A 20,195-nucleotide genomic window follows, 5' to 3' on the forward strand; every position below is an offset into this window, starting at 1 on the left:
GTGATGTATACTGGCAAATATGGCATTGTAGTTCAATTTTATGAAAGAATACAAATTTCAGACCAAGAGAATATTCAGGAAGTGAGATAGATTTGAATGCCTGTTCTACTACGAAGCTTGTTTCTTTATCTGGGAAATAAGAACAAAGTGCTTATGTTTGTGGGATGGTTATAGGAACTAAAGGGTAGATTATTGGACTCATTAACAAAGGGTAAGCTATTTTTCTTTTTTTTTTACAGTAGCCTTTTATTTTTAATATCTATTATGCCATGAATTCATAGGGAAAAGGTTTCAGTAGCTCAGAGGTGCTTCTCCACTGAATGTGACAAAGCTTGCTATGCCTATTATGCCATGAATTTGTGGGGAACAGGTTCCAGCACTTTATGCTCCTGTTCTGTTGGTTCTCTTGGTTATCCTACACACTACTTGTACACTAATTATGCCATCAAATCATAGGGAACGGGTTCCAGCACTTTATGCTCCCGTTCTGTTGGTTCTCTTGGTTATCCTGCACACTACTTGTACACTAATTATGCCATCAAATCATAGGGAATGGGTTCCAGCACTTTATGCTCCTGTTCTGTTGGTTCTCTTGGTTATCCTACATACTACTTGTACACTAATTATGCCATCAAATCATAGGGAATGGGTTCCAGCACTTTATGCTCCTGTTCTGTTGGTTCTCTTGGTTATCCTGCACACTACTTGTACACTAATTATGCCATCAAATCATAGGGAATGGGTTCCAGCACTTTATGCTCCTGTTCTGTTGGTTCTCTTGGTTATCCTGCACACTACTTGTACACTAATTATGCCATCAAATCATAGGGAATGGGTTCCAGCACTTTATGCTCCTGTTCTGTTGGTTCTCTTGGTTATCCTACACACTACTTGTACACTAATTATGCCATCAAATCATAGGGAACGGGTTCCAGCACTTTATGCTCCTGTTCTGTTGGTTCTCTTGGTTATCCTACACACTACTTGTACACTAATTATGCCATCAAATCATAGGGAACGGGTTCCAGCACTTTATGCTCCTGTTCTGTTGGTTCTCTTGGTTATCCTACATACTACTTGTACACTAATTATGCCATCAAATCATAGGGAACGGGTTCCAGCACTTTATGCTCCTGTTCTGTTGGTTCTCTTGGTTATCCTACACACTACTTGTACACTAATTATGCCATCAAATCATAGGGAACGGGTTCCAGCACTTTATGCTCCTGTTCTGTTGGTTCTCTTGGTTATCCTACACACTACTTGTACACTAATTATGCCATCAAATCATAGGGAATGGGTTCCAGCACTTTATGCTCCTGTTCTGTTGGTTCTCTTGGTTATCCTACACACTACTTGTACACTAATTATGCCATCAAATCATAGGGAACGGGTTCCAGCACTTTATGCTCCTGTTCTGTTGGTTCTCTTGGTTATCCTACATACTACTTGTACACTAATTATGCCATCAAATCATAGGGAATGGGTTCCAGCACTTTATGCTCCTGTTCTGTTGGTTCTCTTGGTTATCCTACACACTACTTGTACACTAATTATGCCATCAAATCATAGGGAATGGGTTCCAGCACTTTATGCTCCTGTTCTGTTGGTTCTCTTGGTTATCCTACACACTACTTGTACACTAATTATGCCATCAAATCATAGGGAACGGGTTCCAGCACTTTATGCTCCTGTTCTGTTGGTTCTCTTGGTTATCCTACATACTACTTGTACACTAATTATGCCATCAAATCATAGGGAACGGGTTCCAGCACTTTATGCTCCTGTTCTGTTGGTTCTCTTGGTTATCCTACACACTACTTGTACACTAATTATGCCATCAAATCATAGGGAACGGGTTCCAGCAATTTATGCTCCTATTCTATTGGTTCTCTTGGTTATCCTGCATGCTATGCTATACACCTATTATGCCATGAATTCATGAGGAATGGGTTCTAGCACTTTATGCTCCTGTTCACCTGGTTCTCTTGTTCTCCTGTGTACTATGCTATACGCCTATTATGCCATGAACTCATCAGGAATGGGTTCCAAGAACTCAGGCTCCTTTTCGTTGGTTCTCACAAAGTGTGCTTCTCTGGGTGGAACCAGAGAAGGGACCCAGGTACCTTTCTCTTTGGCTTTTATCTGATCATTTTCCTTCACAAATTTTAAGAAGCTATCTCAGCTCTTAGCGTGCTTAACATGCTCAATATGAACATTAATCCTCTTGGCAAGAATCTTGCCCTTAACTTGTTTGTTTACAACAATGCCAGTTTTGCCATGGTAACATTTGTGTGGCCTGCCTTTTTGAACAGTACCCATGCCCTTGATGTCTACAATATCACCTTGCTTGTGGATTCGCATATTATGTGGCCAAAGGAACTAACTCCATGTTTTCTAAAAGGCCTAGAGGACATGCATTGGGTGCCTCTCCTCTTTCCCTTTGTGTACATCATTTTGGAGAATAACTGGAAGATGGAGTCCCCAGCTGAAAGGGGTAGCTACTTTTCAATACATAACTATATGCTAGCACTATAACACTATAATCCGGAAAAAGGAAAAATAAGGAAATGAGGAAAAAAACATCAGAAAAGGAATCTGTTGTTTGGGAGGCTGAGGGAGGAGGATTGCTTCAGAAGAGGAGTTTGAGACCAGTCTGGGCAATAGAGTAAAACCCTATCTGTACAAGAAACTTTTAAAGATTAGCCAGGCATGATGGCAAGCGCCTATTGTCCCACCTATTCATGTGGGTGAGGCAGAAAGATTGCTTAAGCCCAGGAGTTGCAGGTTACTATGAGCTATTATTGCACCACTGCCCTCTAGCCTGGGTGATAGAGTGAGACCTTGTGTCTTTAAAAAGAAAATAAAAAGGCTGGGTGTAGTAACTCACTCCTGTAAGCTCAGCACTCTGGGCAGCTAAGGCAGGTAGACTGCTTAAGCTCAGGCATTCCATATCAGCCTGAACAAGAGCAAGACCCCATCTCTAATAAAAATAGAAAAACTAGCTGGGTGTTGTGGCAGTTGCCTGTAGTCCCAGCTGAGGCTGAGGCAAGAGGATCAGCTGAAGCCAGGAGTGTGAGGTTGCTGTGAGCTATGATGCAGAAGAGCATGAGAGTTCTGAAAAGGCAGAAAGAGTTCAACATGATGGCAGGTCACAAAAACCCACTATCAGAATCCAAAGAACAACATGAAAATATTAGTGTTTCTACCTGCCCGGTCTGATAATGTCTGGCAAACTGGTTAACCACTCGATAATCATTTGCAAAGTATTCCATGAGAATAGAAGGAACCTCTGCAAAATCAGTGGGGCACCTGGTCCCTAAAATGGAGAGAAAAAAAAGGAAAAAAGTTGGCATGAATCAAATCAACATATTTATCTTACTTTTTATGTACTCTTTTAAACTTTATTTGAACTTCTGATGAACTATAAGCTTTAATTCATTAAATCAATATTTCACTTCTATAAAATTATTGTACATATTTGCAGAAAAGTTTATTATAATCCTATATATTTTCCTTTATAACAAAAGTAAAACAAAATATTTGCACAGCTGCTAAAACACCTTATAAAGCAATGGCTCACACCCTCTACAAACAAACCTATCTTCATCTACCCTAGCTATACGTGAAACACCAATTAAAATATTTTTAAAATTAATATAGCATTTGTATTTAATTCACTGAATTCCATTACCTAATGCTTTTATCGATACTTCCTTTGTTTTAAAAGTACTTTATGTTATTCATTTATTGGTTTTAGTAACAAAGTCAATCCTTGATGAAAAAAAGCAATATTTTAAATTCAAAATTATTACAGCAACAAATCTTATAAGAACTTTTAGGTAGCATTTTATGATTCTGTTCGGACTATCTACAAACTTTCCAAATATCTTCTCCCTGAAATACTGGGTGTGTCAACTTAGTTAATAAATACTAGATACCAACAATTTACCAGATGCTCTAATGCTGGCTACATACGACCATGACTCTAAGACTTAGAGATAAGACAATTAAGAGGAAAGTCTCTACTACCATCAAATATGGCCACATTGACAGGTGGTTTAATGTAAGTTTACAAAACAGAACTATAATTTTATATAAGGAAAACTACAAGAAAAATTAAAAGTACTTCATCATACTTTTAAAATATGCTGTATTTTGTGTTCTAAATGGTTTTGGTAAATAGAGTCAACATCCATACACTTATTCCCTCACTAACTCTGTGCTATGTACTAGGAAAATACATATTTATTCACTTACCCATATGCATGCATAAAGCCACAAACTTAAATTCTATACAAAACACAATAAAATATAAAAAGGGCATAAACTCCAAAAATAAGACAATTGAAACTTATTTCTTAGTGAAAGCTGTTTGAAAGACAGAATAAAAAAATCAGAAGATCTATGTTGCATAACAATGACAAGGACAAGATGAGGCAATCTAGGGCAGCGCCTGTGGCTCAGTGAGTAGGGCACCGGCCCCATATGCCGAGGGTGGCGGGTTCAAACCCAGCCCCGGCCAAACTGCAACAACAAAAAAAATAGCTGGGCGTTGTGGCAGCGCCTGTAGTCCCAGCTGCTCGGGAGGCTGAGGCAAGAGAATCATGTAAGCCCAAGAGTTAGAGGTTGCTGTGAGCCGTGTGACGCCACGGCACTCTACCCGAGGGCGGTATAGTGAGACTCTGTCTCTACAAAAAAAAAAAGATGAGGCAATCTTAGATAAAGGACTATGGGACATTATTAAACAATCAGATTTTCCAAATAAAAAGCCCCTTTCACAACTGAAATGAAAATGTGTGTTTTAAAAAGACTGTATTAAATAATAGCCCTCTTCATGGCTCACCAGTGATGTGTTGGTAACGAGTGCGTCCCAGCATAGAATGCATAGCATGACCCATTTCGTGGAAAAGATTCTCCATCATTCCAGGAGTTAACAAAGTTGGTGAACCCCTGGAGAAATGGGGGAGATTCAACATAAGAACTACAACTGGGAGTTGGTAGTCTCCGTCTTCCTTTAATCTGCCTCCTCGGATTGTAAAATGGCAATCCTTTGATAATCAGAAAATATAAAAGGAGAACAAAGCATTAATGAATATAAAATTATAATATAATGAATATAAAATTACGCCAAAGTGTGTGGGTTCAAACTTTTTTTAAAATTTCAGATTGATGAGAGTACAAATGTTTAGGTTACACTGTTTTCACTTCTAAGGTAACTTCAAGTTGTAGTTGAGCCCTTCACCCAGGGGGTATGCTGAACACCCTCACATAATTCTATCTTGGTGCTAACTATTTTGCTAAAATTTTAAGTTTTTAAAACACCAATAATACATTGATCTTATATTCACTGATTTATTAATTCATCCTAAAACCATACACTGAACTGATGTGCCAGATGCTAGAAACATCATCATCTAAGAGCTTGGGTCCATGCCTTCAAGATATTTACAAGTCAGGGGAAGGAACAGACATCAGCTACTGCAGGAAGGGATACTAAATTTTGATATCTATTATGTATCAGATAATGCACAAAGAGATACTTTCTTGTCTTCCTCCCTTAGACGTGATCAGCTCCAGACAGGGGATTCTAAAGAATCTGGACTAAGTTATTTTGGGATGGGCACTACACTGAAATTCACATGCACTGTATCACTTCACTCTTCATAACAACCCTAAGAACAGATGTATCTCACTTTTCAGATGAGAAAACTGAAACTGTGTGTTAGAAACATTAAGCAACATGCCCAAGGACACCTAGCTAGAATTGTTGCACCTTTGATCTGAGCCCAGGGCTCTGAAACATGGAAGTGGAATCGCTGTCACCCGTTCAGGCAAAGACCAAGAACATAGACTCAGAGTCTGATAACCGGAACTCTGGTCCCACTTTTGACATTCCCTAGCCAATTCATCTTGGAACATGATTTGCTTCTCTCTACAAGCCTCAACTCTACATTGCTACCTTCTCAAATCCCATAGTAGCTGTCCAGATATCAGAAGCTCACATCTATTAAAATGCTTTGGAAATTGTGAACCACTATAAATATAAGGTATCATTATTTCTCTTACAACTTGTACCCTGAGCTCATTAAACTGCACAAAAGTACTGAAGCTGGCTGACTGGCAAGCCTGCTATACAGCTAATAAAGGAAGGGAAGGGAGCCTCGCGTCTTCCATGTGAGAAACTAACTGGTGGCTGGTAAGATTTCCATATGGACATATTTTCTGCAAGTTCACTGTCAAGTATGGAAAGGAGTTAAGAGCTGGGGCTCTACTCAGATTGTTCACTTTCAAATCCTAGCACTTTTATCCATGTGATTCTGGGCAAGTACTTTAACTTCTCTGGCCTCAGTTTCCTCATAAGATTAGAACCTAGTCAAAAGGTTGAGATGAACATTAAAGACTGATGTCTATAAAGGTTGAGATGAACATTAAAGACTGATGTCTTATGAACAAATTAAGGGTTCATAAAAAGTCAGTTACCATTATTACTATCACAAATACCATGACCCAAGATACAAATGAAAAATACAGGTTTTGATTATTTCTACAATCTTTTTATTTTTAAATTCTACCTTAATTTCAGATTTATATATTTAGTAACCATCACTAATAATGTTTAAATAATATTAACAGTAACCATCACTAATAATGTTTAAATATTGTAGGACTATAAAAATTATATAAAGTTCACATTACTACAAATGAACAGCTGATCACTTCTAGAAACTAGTGAATAAAGAAAGGATCACCTGATGTGGTTTGTCTGCTCGTTGAAAAAAATCGCAGTAAATGTACCCCAACAATCCCTCAGATTCATGAACGACAGCCTAGAAAAAAAATCTTAAATTTAGTGGTAAATGATGCCATCAGACACTCTAAAAGTAAAAAACAAAAACAAAAAGAACCCCTGACACAAGAATCTATATATTAAACATCTATAGTCATAAATGTAAACATTTTAATTATCTGCCACATCCCACAGTATCTGAAGATAAATTCTCTTTCCCCCTAATCCTCCTCTCTTCTGCTCCACCTCTCGAATGACTCTGATTTGGGAATTCTGTGTCCAGGAGAGGAAGTCCTCCTCATAGGGGTTCTTTGTCCTGACTGCCAACCCTCAATGGTATACGCCCATGCAAATTATAACCCCTGAATTTGAAAACCACAAAATGCAACTCCCAGCTTCAGTTGAAAATCTGTAATATCATTACTTAATTCCTTCTCCAAAATGGGCCTAGAAAAGAAGCACAGCTTAAAGGAAAGACCCTACCACTAGTTTCTATCTTGCCTTGTCTTTCCAGAACTTGATGACTGTATCCCAGAGAACTCCAATTTTGTGCTTTGAAATTTACTGCAAGCATATGTTCATTCATTCAATGAACATCCATTAAGCACCTACTTGGTGCCAGGAACAGTTCAAGGCATTTGGGGTACAGCAGTAAACACAGGTGACATACAGCATGGCTGCCCTGGCGAAGCTCACACTTTGCACATCGGGTACAACCTCTTCATCACCTGCATTTTGTCCTTGCAGGGTCCTGTTACCAGTTTTCCTCAATCTCTATCCTTTGTGGAAGTTGGTAATATTCAAACAGACACTGAGGTAAGTAACTGTGGTGATAAAACACCCTCCCCCAACTCTCCTTTCAATCCCATCACACACCTATTCTGTGTTCACAAAGCATGGCCCAAGAGATAATGAGATACTTTATATTTCTTAAAATATGGTAAAAAAGAAATCAGAGTGTGGTAAGCATGTAAGCAAAAATGAAACAACACAACAAACAAAGCCTTAGTGGCTCAATAAAGCCTCAACTCTTATGAGGGAAAATTTAAAATATTCATATCTCAAATAAAGTGGGTCCTAATGGGTAAAGGATGAACCCTAGGCTTGAGGTTATTATCAAAGAATTCAAATAAATCCGAACATGGGCTATAAATTAATAATCTGATATAAATATAAGTCCCTACAACATGGGTAGGGGATTGGAAAGAAAGATAGCTAGTGCAATGGATTTTGGAATAACGTATTTTGTCATGTATAATGCTGTTTTGCCCAAATTTCTTAAAGAAAAATAAGCATACACATTATACATGGGCAGTATGGCTTGGGAGCAAGGGGAGCCAAGCAGGCCTCCTAGGGCTGCCACACCCTCTTTTTAGGCCCCACAGGGCACATGGGGTTCCAGTGCTGCAGGATCCGAGGTCCAGTGGGAAAGAGCCCGAGCACCGTAATTGGGAGGAGGCAGTGGAAAGGAGCTGGCCAGGAAGGCCTCAGTTATGCAGGGTGAGGGCTGAGGCCCAGACATGCAGAGGGAACTGGGAGCCCGGTATAGGCCCCAGGGACCTGCCTAGATGCCTGCGGGCTGAGTGGCCTCAGAAGTTCCTGCCCCAGCAGCTCCATCTATGGATATCTCAAGCTGTGGCCCCCAACACGGCAGAGAGGGAAGGGTTCCCAGGAGAGAAGAAGGGGCAGCCTTCACAGAATGGGTGAGTGTGGGAGGGTGGTGTCATCTGCAGTTTACCAGGATAGCGTTAGCCTTCACCAGACAAATCTTTCCTGGCAAGATGTGGCCACTTTCTGAAGGGTATATTCCTGAACGTTTGCGAAAAAAATGTGGGTGCACATTACACATAGGAGCACATTTTACATGGCAAAATGCAGTGCTGGTAATCAACAGGGACACTTTGCACTGAAGGTATATGAAAAATATTGATAAATTTCTCTATAACTATAATTTATGAACATATGAAGGTGCATATATTAAGACTCAACCTTCTACCAGGTTCCTAAAATTTTTTATTTTAGAGAACTAACTCTCCTATGAATATATTTAGATCCTTAATACAGTGCCCTAAATCAAGTGGCAACTTGTGGCTCAGAACCTATAGCTCAATGGCTAGGGCACGGGCACCTACACTAGGGCTGGCAAGTTTGAACCCAGCCCAAGCCTGCTAAACAACAATGATGACTACCAAAAAAAGAAAAAAATAGCTGGGCATTGTGGTAGGCACCTGTAGTCCCAGCTACTTGGGAGGCTAAGACAAACGAATTGCTTAAGTCCAAGAGGTTGAGGTTGCTGTGAGCTGTGACACCATGACACTCTACTGAAGGCAACATAGTGAGACTCTGTCTCAAAAAAAAAAAAAAAAAGTGGTAACTTGTAGTTCTTTTGTGAAACAGAAATTAGATAGGACACACCTCAACCAGAGCAAAGTTAACTTAAAGGTGACAGTGCTACAGACTTCACTCCCAAACTGAAAGAATAAAGCATGCTGCTTTAGGCTAAGCGGGAGGCTCACCAGTTTTCGGACATCTTCACACCACACCTCTCCTTTTGCAGGCTGCTCTGCATATAATGAAATCCCCAACAGTTTGTTAAACAAAATATTCAAGCCTTCCATGCATGCTCCAAGGGAGAAGAACGGGCAATATAAACTGGGCTCAATGTTATACCTAAGAGAAGTAAGAGAGGTTCAATAGCAGTTTTGTTTATTTCAATTGTTGAAAGTAAATTCAGTTAATTTTTCATTTAGTATTTAGGATTATGGTATCTTAAAAAAGATTCACACATAAAGGCATATTTGTATTATTTTAAGACTCAGTTTTCTTCAGAAGAATAATATCTATGACTAGTATTAGCAGGAATATAGTAATTACGACAGCCATTTTGTGCCCTGACCTTTGTCCCCTTCAGGTTACTTAGTCTTGCACTGACCCAATTAAGCATTCTGCCTCAAGTACCACACCACACACACTACTTTATACACACTTACATGCAAAATTTGACCAGTTCTACTTACAATGGTGAACCTCACCTTATGAGTAATATTCTAAAAAGTTGTGACTTATAGCACATAAATATTAAACAAATAAATATCCTGAGGCATGCTAAGTTCTAATTTTGTAAAACTTCATTTATGAAAAAAACATGTCTGAATACAAACAATCAGATCTTACGTTGCCTGTATATAGTTATATATCTTAAATTAAGGACAAAATAACTGGTAAAGTTAATTATTCTTCACCCTAAAATGACTTTTGTAATGTCCTATATATTCCATCATAAACCAAAGCAAATCTAAAATATGTGATAAGTCAGGCCAAAATTATAACCACAGACAAAAATAATGGCTCTAAAACAATTATAGGTGCTCCTTATATTGCCATTTTCTGGGATTCACAGAATATATACAAATTTATATACAGGTGGACATAAAGTTTCTGGGCAATTTACTATGTTGAACTATTTTAAATTTCCCATGAACTTTATATCCACCCGTATTTAAAGATATATGGCTGGGGGCAGTGGCTTACACCTGTAATCCTAGTACCCTGGGAAACCAAGGCAGGTGGATCCCTTGAGCTAAGGAGTTTAAGACCAGCCTGAACAAGAGCAAGACTCCTAATGAGATCTCTACTAAAAATAGAAAGGCATTGTGGTGGGTGCCTGTAGTCCTAGCAACTCAAGAGGCTGAGACAAAAGGATAACTTGAGCCCAAGAGTTTGAGTTTGCTGTGAGCTACGATAGTGCCACTGTCCTCTACCTGAAGGGGTGTAAAGGCAGACAGAGGAGAACAAGTTAGAGCTATTAGAGAACTAAGAGAAAGGAACACCATGGAAAGAGAGGAGAAAACAAACTGTAATAAAAGAGGTAATCAGGCTTTAGGTTTCTAGTCCAGCAAGCAAGGAAGTTACCACTTCATCCTAACAGCAAGTAAAAAAGCTATGAACATGAACAATCTTCTCAGATTTAGCAGAGAACTGAGGTCACAGGGTAAACTGCTGTCCCCCAAATCAGAAATGCAGGCAGACAGAAAACCTAAATGGAGAACCACCTCATACCAGGGCAGAAACCTCCCATGGAAATTAGTGCCAAAGCGGGATAGTGGGAACTACAACTGACAAATTATTAGAGGCTCTGAGTAGGCAAGTCTCAGAGTTAAAAGCTCTAAGGGTACCTGATAATAGAGGGGATCCCATACTTAAGTGAGTTTTACCTCAAGGAGCTCTACCAGGGTGTCTCACAATGAAAATCAAAAAAATTCCCTCATACTTCCTGCAGGAAGAAGGGGGAAGTAGTCATTATTTTAAAATATACCAGAGCATCCTGTTCTTTTAATAATGCCTACCCCCAGAACAACTTGACCAAAGCCTAACCAACCTACAGGAAGGGAGATCCCAGCCCAAGCATCCTGCACACTCCTCCCTCACCTGAGGAGGGAGGGAGCCCTGAGAAGCGCTTATGAAGGGCATAGCCACTTGCACAGGCTCAATAACAAACCAAGACCTCATCGTTGGACTACAGAATGCATCTCGTCACCCTGCATTTTCCCACATCATCAATACTGTTCCTGTACAACAATAGAGAGCACAGCTGAAAGAACTCTTTAAGAAGGGAAATGAAAAGCAACAGAAAGACAAAAACAAGGACACTGGAGAAAGGCTTAGCCTCTGACACTACAGCTACTAAAGTAACACAGCCTAACCTCTAGCCAGATAAACTTCACACCAAAGTCTACCTCGTACATCTAGGTACATCATGTCCAGCTTTCAATGAAAAATTCCAAGGCATACTAAAAGATGAAAAATACAGTTTCAAAAGACACAGCAAGCATCAGAAATGGCCAAGATGGTAGATTCTGTGGATTTCACACTATGAATTTAAAACAATTATAATTAATAGGCTAAGTGCTCTAAAGGTAGATGACACTCAAGAACACATAATGTACACACAAGGAAGAAAAAACATAAGAAAGAATCAAAAGGCAATGCCAGAATTAAAAACACTGCAATGAAAATTAAGAACGTCTTTGATGGGCTCATCAGTAGACTAGACAAGGCTGAGGAAAGGATCAGTGAGCTTGAAGAAATGCCAGTGGAAACTTCTACATGGAAAAGTAAAGAAGAAAAGGAATGAAAACTACTGAAGAGACTGTGCAAAAGTTAAAGGACAGCGGGCAGAGGTCACATAGAGCCAGCTTTCCAAAGAGGCTCCCGTCCAGAAGGAGTTTAAAGGACAAAACAAGTAACCTGATGGTCTGGAGCTGAGCCAAGAGAAAAGGTTGAAGAACACGCATCAACACTGCTTTGGCAAGCTGTGACACCAAGGATACAAACAAAAGGTACAAAATCCATCGGCAAGCGGACAGGAGTCCCCTCCCCCATGAGAACGGCTTACAGTACACTTTCTAAAAACAAGCAAGCAAAGTTCAAACGTCCTCCAATTTTCCCCAATGGGAAAGACTCTCTAAAAACCAGACCTCCTTCCCCTACTAGGATTCCATGGCAAACTCCTGCCAGGCATAAAACTGAATAAAACTGTTTATATTGTCTAACTGTAATTCTGAATTCCCAGCACTCCCCTCCACTCTCACCCTGAAGTCTGGAAGCCTATGCCCCATGGAGTCCAGATTCTTGGGCATTTTCTCAAGAGGTATGGACAGGGCATGGGCTATTGCAGGTCTGTGACGATTCTGTGGGACAAGGGTATGGAGAAAACGGTGGACTGAAGGAACCGGGAAAGGGAAAGGCGGTGCCCCCGGGCACAGAGCAGCAGCAGCAGTGGGAACCATAGGGCTCACACCCCTGGGGATATTTTGGAAGGACACTCCGTCACTCTGGGCAACTGGAGAAAGCCAGGCATCTTCTCTGGTGGCAGATGCTGGCAGAATAGATCTGGGATGGTAACACAGACCCTGTGAGCAAGGAGTATGCCTGAGGTGGTACCAGCCTGGGTGGAGAATTGAAGATGCCTGGGCAGAAACGGCATACTCCCAGGGTGGGGCTGCACCAGAGGGCTGCTTTATTGAGCCTAAGATGCACCCTCAGGGGATCATAGCTGAAACAAAGGCAGGTGGGAAACCGAAAGCTGAGGGCAAGCTCTAACCGCACTCACCCCAACACAGACTGCAAGGGAAACAGAAACACTAGCTCTGGGCAGCGGCACAGACTGGGGCCAAGTTGCAGTTTCTGTGAACTCAAATGGCACCTGGTCTGTTGGGGAATATAGCCAGGACAGAATCACAAATTCTGTACAAATATAAGTGTCAGCAACATCAATCAGGGGCAGGGTTGTAACTGAGTGAACCAAACTGCCCCAACTTCCATTAACCACTTGAGGCTGTCAGGCCTCACCTTCCCCTGCCAGATGGTGGCAGTGTGTGGAGGCCTGGTCAAGGAGACATAAGATCTGTCTGTGACTCAGGCAGGTTCAAACCTCTAGAGCATCTGCTCATTGGAGGGTACTGGGTCATAGCCCTGCAGAGGGAGGGTAATTCCCTGTGGGAATACACCTATGGTGCAATCTTACAAGGGTACATGTGAAATTTACTAAAGGTAGAATATAAGTGTCTTAACACATAACTAAGAAAATGCCAGGAAGGCTATGTTAACCAGTGTGATGAAAATATGTCAAATGGTATATAAAACCAGTGTATGGTGCCCCATGATTGCATTAATGTACATAGCTATGATTTAATAATAAATAAATTTTTTAAAAAAGGAACACCTTCAAAAATTTTTTAGGGATTTTATATTTTTATATTTTACATTTAGGTTTGTGATCCATTTTGAGTTAATTTTTGTGAAAGGTATAAAGTCTGCATTTAGATTCTTTTTCTTTTTTTGCATGTGGATGTCCAATTGTCTTAGGGTCTGTGTATTGAAAAGACATCATTCCTCCATTGAATTGTCTTTGCTCCTTTGTCAAAAACCTTGATAATATTGTGTTTACTATCCATGCACATGAAATATCTGTCCATTTATTCAAACCTCTATTTATTTAGAAAAGTGGTATTTCTTTTTTCCTTAACGTGTTTTATAGTTTTTCTCACATAGGTCTTGTACATTTTTTATTATTATAGATTTATACATATTTCTCTTTTTGATGCTAATATAAAATGTATTTTAAATTTCACATTTCAGTTTTTCATTGCTGTATATAAGAAAGCATTTGCAGTTCTTCGGGATTTTCTACATAGATATCACGTCACTCACAAACAAAGACAACTTTATTTTTTCTTGGCAATCTGTATCAGGTTTATTTACATTTCTTATTACATTATCTGGTGCTTCCCATATGATGTTGGAAGTGAGTGGTAGGAATGGACATCTTTGTCTGGTTCCTGATCCTAGTGAGAAGGCGTCTTCTTTTACTAAGGATAATGTATTTGACATAGGTTATTTTGTATATGCTCTTATCAAGTTGAAGTCTCTCTCCTTGTTTCCTGAGAGTTTATATCTGAATTAATGTTGATTTTTTAAATGCCTTTTCTATATTTATTGATACGATCACATGACTTTTCTTTAGCCTGATGAATTACATTAATTGATTTTCAAATGAATTTCATGTCTGGAATAAATCCCACTTGGTTATGTTGTTTAATTTATGTTATACATTTTTTTATTTGACATATTTTCTTGAGAAAATATTTTTGCATCTATGTTCATGAGAGAGTAGTAGTCTACAGTTTTTCTTTTTCTCTGATGTCTTTGGCTTTGGTATTAGTGTAATGCGGACCTCACTGAATGAATTAGGAAGTGTTCTCTCTGCTCTATTTTCTGGAAGAGAATGTAGAGAATTGATATAATTTCTTTCTTAATGGTTTGGTAGAACTCATCAGTAAATCCATCTGAGCCTACTGCTTTCCGTTTTGAATTTTTTTTTTATTTTTTTGGAGACAGAATCTCAAGCTGTCACCCTGGGTAGAATGCCTTGGCATCACAGCTCACAGCAACCTCAGACTAATGTGCTTAGGTGATTCTCTTGCCTCAACCTCCCCAAGTAGCTGGGACTATAGGCACCTGCCACAATGCCCAGCTATTTTTTATTGTTGTTGAAGTTATCATTGTTGTTTTTTTTTTAACCAGGCTCTGGATAAGTTCGAACCCGCCAGCCCCGGTGTATGTGGCCTGCACCCTACCCAACTGAGGTACAGTGCCGCCCTTTCCGTTTTGAATTTTATTAATTATTGGTTCAATCTCTTTGATATAGGTGTGTTTATATTCTCTCCTTGCTTGAGTTTTGGTGATTGTGTCTTCCTAGGAATTGTTCTGTTTCATGTAGGTTACCAAATTTGTGGTCATTGCATACTTCATAATATACCTTTATTATCTTTTTATGCCTGTGGGATTAGTAGTGATATCTCTTTTTTCATTTATGATTGTAGTAATTTGTCTTCTCTCTCCTTTTTTTTTGAGTTAGGTTAGCTAGTAGTTTATCTATTTTGTAGGTATTTTCAAAGAACCAGCTACCAACTTTTCTTTCTTTCTTTCTTTTTTTTTTGACTTTTTCTATTGGATTTCCTATTTTCAGTTTCATTGATTTCTGCTGTAACTTTTAATGTTTTTCTTTGTTTTTCATTTGGATTTAACTTGCTGTTTTTTCCCCTAACTTTCTAAGGTAGAAGCTTAGTTTATAGATTTTAGATCTTTATTCTCTTCTAATACATGCATTTGCTATAAATTTCTAAGGACTTCTTTAAATGCATCCCATAAATTTTGGTAAGTTGTGTTTTCACATTTAGTTCATAGTATTTTCAAATTTCTCTTGAGACTTATTATTTGACCTATATTTATTTAGAAATGTGGTATTTAGTCTCAAAATACTTAGGGATTTTTTAACTATCTTTCTATTATTTCCAGATTAATTTCATTTTGATCTGGGAGCATACATTGTATTATTTTTGTTCTTTTAAATTAGTTGAGTGTATTTAATGGCTCACAATGTGGTCTGTCTTGGTAGAGGTCCTGTGTTATCTTCAGATGAATGTATATGCTACTGTTGTTGGATGGATGAAGTGGTCTGTAAGTATCAGTTATATTCAATTGATTGATGGTGCTGATGAGTTCAATTCACTGACTTTCTGCATGCTGAGTCTGTGGATTTCTGATAGAGGGGTGTTGAAGTCTTCATTGTAATAGTGGATGCATCTATTTTTCCTTGCATTTCTATTAGTTTTTGCCTCACGTATTTTGACACTTTATTGTTGGGCTCATTCATGATGAGGATTGTTATGTCTTCCTGGAGAACTGACCTCTTTATTGTTATGTAATGTCCCTCTTTATTTTTAATAATCCTTCTTTCTCTGAAGTCTGTACTAAAATTAAGGTAGCTATTCCATCTTTCTTTTACTCTTCTTTCTTTTTTTTTTAATTTTTTTGAGACAAGATCTTGCTTTATTGGCCAGGCATGAGGCCAGTGGCATGATCATAGCTCACTGCAACCTCAAACTACTGGGCTTAAGAAATCCTCCTGCCTCAGGCTCCTGAGTAGTTGGGACTGCAGGCACATATCATCATTCCTGGCTAATTTTTCTATTTTTTGTAGAGATGGGAGACTTGCTATGCTGCTCAGGCTGATCTTGAACTCCTGCCTCAAAACATCCTCCCTCCTTGGCCTCCCAGAGAGCTAGGATTCTACACATAAGCCGTACACTTAGCCTATTCCAACTTTCTTTCCATGGTTGTCAACATTGTATATCTTCTCCATCCCTATACTTTTAGTCATAAATCTGTATTTTCACAGTTGGGTCTTTTTTTCCCCCCTTAATACAGTCTGACAATCTCTGTCTTTTAATTGTTGGATCTAGACTATTGACATTGGAAGTGATTAGTGATAAACTTGATTAATATTTACCAAATGTGTTACTTTCTACTTGTTGCATTTTTGTTGTTGATTTTATTTGCCTTTTTTTTTTATTATCCACTCTTTTCTTCCTTTTTATGGTTTTAATTTAGCATTATATATGATTCCATTTTCTTTCCTCTCTTCTCACTTTTTTTAGCGGTTGTCCTAAAGTTTGTAATATATATTTACAAGTATTCTAAGTTTAATTTCAAATAGTATTATACTACTTCATGGATAGTACAAGTATTTTATAATGTAACAATGCATTCTTTTTTTTTTTTTCTTCTCTGAGACAGAATCTCACTCTGTTACCTTGGGTAGAGTGCCATGGCATCATAGCTGACAGCAACTCCAAACTCCTGGGCTTGAGCAATCCTTTTGCCTCAGGCTCCTTAGGAGCTGAGATTATAGGCACCTGCTGCTACACCCAGCAATTTTTTCTGTTTTTAGTAGAGATGGGGTCTTGTTCTTGCTCAAGTTGGTCTCAAACTCCTGAGCTCAAGCAATCCATAGCCTCAGCCTTCCAGAGTGCTAGTTATTATAGGCATGAGCCACCACACCCTGCCTAACAATGAATTCTTTATTCTTCCTTCCAAACCTCATATAACATTGCTTCATGACCAAGACATGAGGTAATACAATCACCTAATATATTGTTGATATTATTATTTTGAAGAAACTTTTTATCTCTTAGATTAAGAAGAAAATTTTATTTTGCCTTCCATTTACTACTTGTCTAATGCCCTTTCTTTCTTTATAAAGATAAAAGTTTGGTTTTTTTGCTGAGACAGAATCTCACTTTGTTGTCCTTCGTAGAGTGCCATGGTGTCACAGCTCACAGCAACCTCACACTCTTGGGCTCAAGTGATTCTCTTGCCTCAGCCTCCTGAGTAGCTGGGACTGCAGGTGTATGCCACCACACCTGGCTATTTTGAGAGACAAGGTCTCGCTCTTGCTCAGGCTGGTCTCAAATTCGTGAGCTCAGGCAATCCACCAGCCTTGGCCTCCCAGGGTGCTAGGATTATAGGCATGAGTCACTGCACCCAGCAAAAATACAAGATTTTAATCTATATAATTTTTCTTGTTTCTAAAGGACTTCTTTTAACATTGTTTTTCAAGGCAGATCTACTAGTGACACTTTCCATTAGTTTCTGTTTGTCTGAGACATTATTTTTCTACTTTTGAAGGGTAATTTTGCTGAATGCAGAATTCTAGGCTGGTGTTTGTTCTTTCAACACTTTACAATTATTTCACTTTACTCTCTATTCTCATGGTTTCTGAAGAAAAGTTTAATGTGATTATTCTTGTTCTTTTACAAGTAAGGTGATTTTTTTTCTGAATTATTTTGTTTGTCTTTGATTTTTTGCAGTTTAAATATGATATACTAAGATGTATTTTGAGGGAAGTATTTATACCACTTGGTGTTCTCTGATTTTTCTGGATCTATTGTTCAATATCTATCTTTAATTTGGAAACTTCTCAGCCATTGTTACTTCAAATCTTTCTTCTGTTTCTTTTTTTCCTCTCCCCTCCCTCTAATAATTCCATTATGTCTATGTTATACCTTTTATAATTGTCCTTCAACTTTTGCTTCTTTTTTTTCACTTTTATTTACTTATTTTTATTAAATCATAACTGTATACATTAATGCAATCATGGGGTACAATGTGGTAATTTTATATACAATTTGAAATGTTTTCATCAAACTGGTTAACATAGCCTTCACAGCATTTTCTTAGTTATTGTGTTACAACATTTATATTCAGCAGCGTCTCAGATTACAAAATCAACATCCATAAATCGGCAGCCTTTATGTATACCAACAACAGTCAAGTTGAAAAAACAGTCAAGGACTCTATTCATTTCACAGTGGTCCCAAAGAAGATGAAATATTTGGAAGTTTATCTAACAAAGGACATGAAAGATCTCTGTAAAGAGATCTATGAAACTCTAAGAAAAGAAATAGCTGAAAATGTTAACAAATGGAAAAACATACCATGCTCATGTCTGGGAAGAATTAACATGGTTAAAATGTCCATAGTACCTAAGGTGTTACTTTTGGAAAAAGGAAAAAGTTAAAAACAAACACACAAACAAAAAAACTCCCAGAAAAGCACTTAGGAGAAAATCTAGATGACTTTAGATTAGGTGATGACCTTTTAGATTATGACAACAGAAGCACAACTCATGAAAGAAAAAGTTGATTAGTTGGATTTCTCTAAAATTAAAAACGTCCACTTTGCCAAAAATACTGTAAAGTAGAAGAGATAAGCCAGGGAGATGAAATTTAGAAGATCTTTGCAAAATACATATCTGATAAAGACTGGTATCAAAAATATACACTTAAATTCAACTCTTAAAATTCAACAATAACAAAATAACAACTAAATTAAAATGTAAACAAAAGATCTGGGCCTCTGGCACTGGGCACTGCGCTGGGGGCTCCCTCTCAGGTGGTCAATCTTCTAGAGATCCCAGCTGTCTATGCAGCAGCCTCCATCATCCTGTCACCTGCAGGAGAGATCTGTAGGGAGGACAGTGGGACATCCCTGAAGCTGGGAAATGGAGTACCCAGGTAAGAATTCTGGGAAGATGGTGGACTGGTAGCGACCCTCAGCAGAGGCTCCTGACCAGAGGGAGAAAATCTGGACAGAATCAGACTCTATGAAGCCAAAGGTGGGGAGCTGAGCCAAGAAATAAGTTCGGCAAGCTGTAACTCCAAGGAAGAGCATTAAAGAAAACAAATTACAGGTACGAGGACAATAGACTAGAAGATAGGAGAGCCCTCCCCCAAGCACGAGCCTCCCCCCTCTCCCCCCACAGACTATCTGTGAGCAAGCAGGGAACAAAACACCTCTCATTTTACCTCACTGGAGAGAGCCGCTAAATACCAGGTCTCTTTTTCCAGGAAGTTCCACTTAGGAACCTAGACATAAAGGCATAAAATTGAACAGATATTTTCCTCCACAAGTCCAAACACCCAGTCCACCCTTCTCCCCTCACATAGTGGTCTGCAGTTCTGCCCCCTGCAGAGTGCAGTGTTTGGTCTTTTCCTGAGAGATCTGGACATAGTGTGGACCACCAACCACTAGGACGGAATTTGTAACTAATGGGGAAGAAAGAGGGTGTGGGAAGAAAGGGACACTCAGCAGGAGGAGAAGCAGTCCCCTGATTACTACTATGCCAGGCCACTGGTGGTACTGACCGTTAACTGGGGCTGTGTCTGGAGGGACAGGGTGCAGAACCCCCAGCTATGATGGCACCCACAGCAGGAGAGTAGTTGCCCATGTGCACTGAGTTTGGCAGGCAGGATTGGTCCCTAACCCCTACTGGGCCTGCCAACAGAGGCTTACCAGACATGGACTGAAACCTGATTCCAATAGAACCCTTGAGCAGAGGCTTGCTGAGTGTGAACCAAGACCTGAGGAAAAGGGCATGGTCCCAGTCTCAACAGGCCAGTAAGCAGAGGCTTACCGGGTGAGGACTGATACCTGGGGGTGGGGCGTGGTGCCCTGACTACCACAGAGCCTGTAAACAGAGGCTTGCCATACAGTGGACTGA

General features: G+C 39.2%; 1 protein-coding gene across 3 annotated transcripts in view; it reads right to left on the reverse strand.

Moving 5' to 3' along the window:
- The window catches only part of MIPEP (mitochondrial intermediate peptidase), a 224,634-nt gene that overhangs the window by 143,227 nt on the left and 61,212 nt on the right, over window positions 1–20,195 (reverse strand). For all 3 annotated transcript variants that reach the window (XM_053563469.1, XM_053563467.1, XM_053563470.1), the window contains exons 11-14: window positions 9,307–9,460; window positions 6,753–6,830; window positions 4,847–5,051; window positions 3,210–3,319 (exon numbers count right to left, since the gene is read on the reverse strand). In XM_053563469.1, coding sequence (XP_053419444.1) covers window positions 3,210–3,319; window positions 4,847–5,051; window positions 6,753–6,830; window positions 9,307–9,460 — 547 coding nt within the window. The remainder of the gene's footprint in view (window positions 1–3,209; window positions 3,320–4,846; window positions 5,052–6,752; window positions 6,831–9,306; window positions 9,461–20,195) is intronic.

This window comes from Nycticebus coucang, chromosome 15 (assembly GCF_027406575.1).
Source record: "Nycticebus coucang isolate mNycCou1 chromosome 15, mNycCou1.pri, whole genome shotgun sequence".
Lineage (NCBI taxonomy): Eukaryota > Metazoa > Chordata > Mammalia > Primates > Lorisidae > Nycticebus > Nycticebus coucang.